This window comes from Cottoperca gobio, chromosome 2 (assembly GCF_900634415.1).
Source record: "Cottoperca gobio chromosome 2, fCotGob3.1, whole genome shotgun sequence".
NCBI lineage: Eukaryota > Metazoa > Chordata > Actinopteri > Perciformes > Bovichtidae > Cottoperca > Cottoperca gobio.
This window is the reverse complement of record NC_041356.1, coordinates 1,830,200-1,836,137: the sequence shown is the minus strand read 5'-3', so window position 1 is coordinate 1,836,137 and position 5,938 is coordinate 1,830,200. Positions and strand designations below refer to the sequence as shown.

At 41.7% G+C, this 5,938-nt stretch overlaps 1 protein-coding gene across 1 annotated transcript; it reads right to left on the bottom strand.

Annotated features, from left to right (window-relative positions):
• Positions 1-1,626: 1,626 nt before the first annotated feature.
• On the bottom strand, positions 1,627-4,689 carry trappc6b (trafficking protein particle complex subunit 6B). The gene is made up of 6 exons (XM_029450839.1): positions 4,453-4,689; positions 4,304-4,371; positions 3,614-3,731; positions 3,261-3,344; positions 2,676-2,769; positions 1,627-1,893 (listed from the first exon to the last, which is right to left on the bottom strand). Exons 1-6 carry the CDS (start codon positions 4,531-4,533, stop codon positions 1,862-1,864), a joined length of 477 nt encoding a protein of 158 aa, XP_029306699.1. The 5' UTR covers positions 4,534-4,689; the 3' UTR covers positions 1,627-1,861.
• Between the last annotated feature and the right edge of the window lie 1,249 nt (positions 4,690-5,938).

Here is a 5,938-nt window from a genome sequence, read left to right as displayed (position 1 = left end):
ACTCCTGAAGGAGGTCACTTAGGTAGGTGGGAGCGAGTTTGTGAAGGGCTTTGTAGGTGAGCAGGATGTTTTTGTAGTTGATCCGGGATTGAACAGGGAGCCAGTGAAGTTTCAGGAGAATGGGGTGATGTGTTCAGAGGATTTGGTGCGGGTCGTGATCCGGGCAGCGGCGTTTTGGATGATGTCGGTTCAGCAGTTTGGTTGGAAGGCCAGAGAGAACATAATGTGACAAACATACTTATTTTCTGCCAAATTATGACCTTTTACTAAACTTAACCAAGTAGTTTTGTTGCATTTTGTTTTGTTTCAATTTACGTTAACCACATGTTAAAAGCTGCGGCGAGAAAATTAGTTTTCCTCCAAACATAATTGAAAAAGCAGCTTGTAATGGGAACATGATTTAGCAGGAGACAGTTCTGACTGCCCACGCAGAGGTTTTAAAGATGGTGAACACTGGCCAGATGTCTGTGAACTTCTCTGTGGATAAACATGGTCGACAGCAAATGAATTTGAAAATCCTTTTTTTTTTCCAGCATTTGTAGCTACGCATTCTGACGCCTGTGAGATCTGTGAATCTGTTGCCTGCACCGGCTGCAGAAGGAGAAACCTGCACTGTGGTGTCATCGACTGCATTCAACATAAAAAATGATCTATAACAAAGAGAAAGAAACATTGATATATTTGTGTCCGTGTGCTTATCTATTAGACTGTTTCTTCTGTTCTATACATGTATAGCTTTTTGATCGTTTCAACAGAGCAAAACACATGTGGTAAAAGTTGATTTTACATCTGGTTAAATCTTTAAAATATTATTTCAAATCACAAGGGAGGTTTTTCTCAAAGCAAAGTTTAACCACATGGCTGTGAGGCTAAGTGCTCAAACAAACACTTAACCTTGAATTTAAGAAGCTTGATCTGATGAAGAAAACGTGTGTGAACAAATAACAGCTAATGCAACAGCAGAGACTGAGGTGTGTGGCTGCATCCATTCAGCATGTTAAGTGAATTGACCCACTTATTTCTTACCAATTCAGGCAACAGTCTCACAACGGAGTGCGCTGTCACTCCATACTTTGCCTTTGAACAATGTTCCCTGACCTCCCTCCTCCATTTATTAAAGCTGCACTATCACTGTTGCTATATTCACTGAGATGCTTTGTGAAATACCTGCAGTTAGGACTGACATGCTCCCCTATTCTTGATTTTCTGCCGTTCTTCTCTGCAGATTCCCTCAAGCTGTCAGGTTGGATGGGGAGCATTAGACTCAGTGGACTCAGTGTCAGGTCTCTCCAGAGATGTTCCATTGGGTTCACACTGTGCCGTGAGAGATCGTCAGCTGTGCCGTGGGAAATTATCCAACTTTTATCAATTTTCTCCGACAGCACTCGTACCGGAGCTCCGACACCCCCCCCCCGGAGCGCAGACAGCATACATATATATTCCCCCAACGGAACTCCGCGCGCCCTGAATTTCAAGTTTTTTGTTTTCTCCCTGCCTTGCGCATTCACATTCCCTCCTCCCGCACACACCTACACAGTGGAGGAAAGGGGAGGAGTGAACTACGCACCAGCACCAGCATTGATAAACAATCAAACGACAAGAGTCCAAAATGACAAGACTCACTCATTGAAATGGTGAAAGTCAGACTTTATAAGAATGAGATAACATTTGTGTAAAAGTGTTTGTCCACTTATACTTATGTCTGTGTGTCAGCATGAAACACTTGTAAGGGCCTACCTGTAAGTGCAGACAGAAGTCTATTTTACTAACAGCTACGGGGGGCATTTCTCTTTAATGAGCAGATTACAGGGATATGTATGAAGGCAGAAGAGTGCAGAGTCAGCGTGGCAGAAGAGAGTTGCTACATCTTCTGGATCATGATCTGGAATTTGCCTACAGAAATATAAAGAACAGAGAGAAGAGAAAGCATGTTAGTCCACACTTTATTTTTATTCAGAATGTGTATTCATAAATGTGTTTCCAATGTTTTTTCCACCTCAACTTCAAGAGGATTGAACAAGATATTTGCGAGATAAAAGTGTTATTGGTAAGTGTGTTTGAATATCATGTAATGAAAGTGTAGTGATTATACAGATGTATACAGAAACCTGAGACAGGAGTGACAGGATATGGTGGCAACACCAGCATAATTAATTGGAGGAGAGAGAGGGGAGAGGAGGACACACACACAGAGACAGAGAGAGAATTCATCTGATGTCTCTTTACCATTAGATCCTGATAACTAATAATCATAAAATAAAAAATAATGAGGTTACTGCTGCTATGCCAGGTGTGTAAAAATATAGATGCAATAATCCGTCACATGTAAACATAATCGAGCAGATATATTTATCTAACGCATAGCAGACTGGGAAACTGTAGAGCACATTGAAAGAAGATGAACTCAACACACATGAAAGGAATGAGTGTGTGAGGTCTCTCTGTGGACCTCCGCCAACTAAACTAAAGAGGTTGCTTCTGTCTCTGACGTTCTGCTTGACCTTTCAACAGCATCTCATGGCATTCCTCAGCCGAGGAAGTTTGTCTCAGGAAAATAAAAATAAACTCTGTTCGCCGACGATGACAGAGATGTTGCTGAAAGCTCTTGAGAAAGTAGTAGTAGAGGTAAGATGTATGTCTCTGTCCTGTTGATGCACGAGTGATGTGTGTCTTACATGCAGGCATGACGGACACCTCGGCAGTCACAATACTCTTCACTCCAAGGTTGGACAGAGCTCCTCTCACCAGACCACAGCTGAAGGCCAGATACTGCAGTGAGACAAACAGTCATCTGTGTCATAACATGAGCGGGGGGTCGGACAATCTGAGTTTCTGATAACCTGGTATCAGCCATATAAATCTGGATTAATATGTGTTTGCTATGGGTACAGCAGCTGTCAACATACATCAGAGTTCTCTGCTAAAACACTGCAAATGGATGGCTGTGGATGAACTAACAGCACAAAATACAGCAGCCAGTATGAATGAGGTTAAAGTTTAAACTGCATCTGAACTTGTTCCACTCATGCTGGAGAAGAAGAGACAGATCATCTAAATCCTGTCACAACTAGTTTACACTGACAGTTCTCAACATTACACTAAACACTACAGTAGAGTGTGTTCACTAATCAGAAGGTCAGCGGTTCGATCCCCAGCCTCTGCAGTCTACATGTCAAAGTGTCCTTAAGCAAGATACTGAACCTCAAACTGCTATGTGTGTGTGAATGTTCATCGCTCCTGTATGGAGCCGTGTGAAGCACCTTTGGGGCGTGTTCCAGATACTGTTTCCCAGCTGACAGCTGACTCAGTAATCGGAACTTGTTGTCCTGGAGAACATAGATGCCCTGAAACACATGACAACAGCATCAGCACAGACGCATACAGCAGTGCAGCTGGTGAAAGAAGAATATTGATATTCAAATCAAATTTATTTGTATAGCCCAATATCACAAATTATACATTTGTCTCAGTGTGCTTTACAGACTGTACAGGTTATATTTAGTGCTTCACTTATGTTCAAAACAAAATGAATCATTTCAGTTTCTCAGGGCTGCACCTGTTGTTAGAGTGCATTATGTTAATGATAACCTACATGAATGAAAGGAACTGTTACCTGGTGATTGGTTCGAAGGTTGTCGATTTGCTTCTTGAACACACAGGTCCAGAAGTCTTTACACACAAACTTCATGATGTCCAGCTCGTCTTTGAACCTCACTGTGTCTTTCGTTAGTCTAGGGAAAAGGAAAAGCGGCTCAAAGTCCAGAAGTTTGACACTTCGTACCAATGGCTTTTGCATAAGACCCAATGAGTTGGTGTGACTTCTCAGCCTAGTCAGTGGTCATATATGAACAATGTCATTCAATATTTATTTTAAAAGCTGTTTACTCTAGTTTTTAATCAAATCTAACTATAACAGCAGGAAATTATGCACTTATTTGGGGAATATTTTCAGCGGCAGGTGCATCCACATTTGTTGCTCTCGTGAGTATTTGTGGCAGCAGGATTGTGTTAAAACAGAAATAGAAAAAAAATATTTTAAAACACACTGGAATCATGTACAGAAGGAGCTGGAACTGTCAGAGTTGGTTACAATGGGGGGAAGTCAATTTTAAAGGATTAAAGAAAAAGCATTTCTCACTAAATTCATTGAAGAAAATATACCCGTTTTTCACATACATACATACATACATTAATACATAGATAAATATAATATTTATATACATAGATAAGTATAATATAAGTTGATACTACTGGCACACCAACTGTCACAAGAGGAACACATTGGCAGAAGTTAGCTTGTTACCTCTCTATTAGCCCTTGGCCGACTCTGAATCCCATATTCTCCAGTTTGGCGATATTTCTTCCATTCTCCTGAAGGATGACAGAGGAGAACTAATGAACACACGGTTAGGCGACCACTAACAGTACACACTCAGGCTGCCACTCTCTTACCGTCTCTCCGTTGTCAGCTGACTTGTAAATGTACTGTATCACTTCGTTATGTAAAAACTGAAAAGGAGCTTCGTCTGCCATTCTTCTTGCTCGAAAGACTGTGTGTGGTGTATCAGCAGCTGATTCAGCGTGTCACTTACACAGGGGTCCGACATTATTACATCTACAGACTGACAGCTAAGACAGAGACTGTACAGGATCTTTATTAAATACAAACAAAACAAACGCTTCCTGCTGCTTCCTTGTTATTCTTTTCACCGGTGTGTGTAAAGAGTGCAATACTGCCACCAGCTGGCCTGGAGTTATTATTCGTGGTGTTTCATGGCGGTTGGCAAACAATGTTATGGAGCATTACCGCCACTACCTGGTATGGTATCTGGATTCAATACAAAGTAGTGACGTTACGCGCTGTGCCGAGGCTTCAGAGCGTGTGTCGAGTAATCCAGGAAGTGCACCAGCCTTTGAAGCAAATGTTCGTAGTGACCAAACCGTGGAATTACAATTTCCGTGTCAGTCACGTGATGCCATGGGACCAAAAATACTTTATCCCATTGACCAACGTCGGGAAAGAGACTAAATCAGCGTATGATGTTTGAAATACTTGAATAGCCCTTATGTAAATCGTTAGGTTCAAAATGTTGTAGAATGCGCTAATAGCCGAATCCAGAGTTTTCCCCCGCCTCCATTCATGTGACTGAGCCGAGGGTTTAAGGAAAACGCAAGTGCGCATGCTCTATGCACCCCATGGATGCGAAAAGACGCCGGAATATCCGGGTAATTTTATACTTAAATGTCGAGCCATTTTGGCTTCATGCGCCACAGAGCAACATAGGAATGAACGGGGCCCCGCCTCCAATGCTGCATCCAGTTCTTTTTATCGAGGCTTGTATCGCTTTAGACCAATGACGTCATTGATGACATCCGAAACCTCGCCGCCCGTCGATACCACGTGACTGGTTCAGATCTATGGTTCATCGGTTAAACTACTGCCACCTTTTTAGTTTTAGAACAATAATTTGCTGCCGCCTTTTATTATATGACAATAATGGCAATATTATTATATTATGATACAATTGTTGCCTAAATATTTGATTTACATGGATAAATGGATACATTACTCATTAGATAATTAGTTGTATTATACAGTTATGAAATACACTCCTAGGATATTTAATAAAAAATAGATACCATATTGATATAAATGGGTTACATGTAAAACAAATAGTTTTTTCATTGTTCCCAAGCCTTTACTGGCGCAAAATACATTATATCAACAATCACATAGATGAGAGATGATCTGCCTGTTTTACACCCTTTTACCAGCAGGTGGTTTTGTGTGGACACCTTCAGCAATACTCCGGCAGCAACAACGGAGCATCTCGGGATTCCTTATTCCTGTCCAGAGCCAACCAACCGTACGCCCCTCTCCTACTCACCCTGCCACAGCATGCAGTCAGTCCACAGTCACTTCCCATTATCCATAGGC

Excerpts from the sequence above, each read along its gene's own strand:
- trappc6b (XM_029450839.1), bottom strand. The coding sequence starts at position 4,533 with ATGGCAGACGAAGCTCCTTTTCAGTTTTTACATAACGAAGTGATACAG. Across the intron at positions 3,345-3,613 it reads ACCTTCGAACCAATCACCAG|GGCATCTATGTTCTCCAGGA; the intron begins GTAACAGTTCCT and ends CATGTGTTTCAG. Across the intron at positions 1,894-2,675 it reads GGTGTCCGTCATGCCTGCAT|GCAAATTCCAGATCATGATC; the intron begins GTAAGACACACA and ends ATATTTCTGTAG.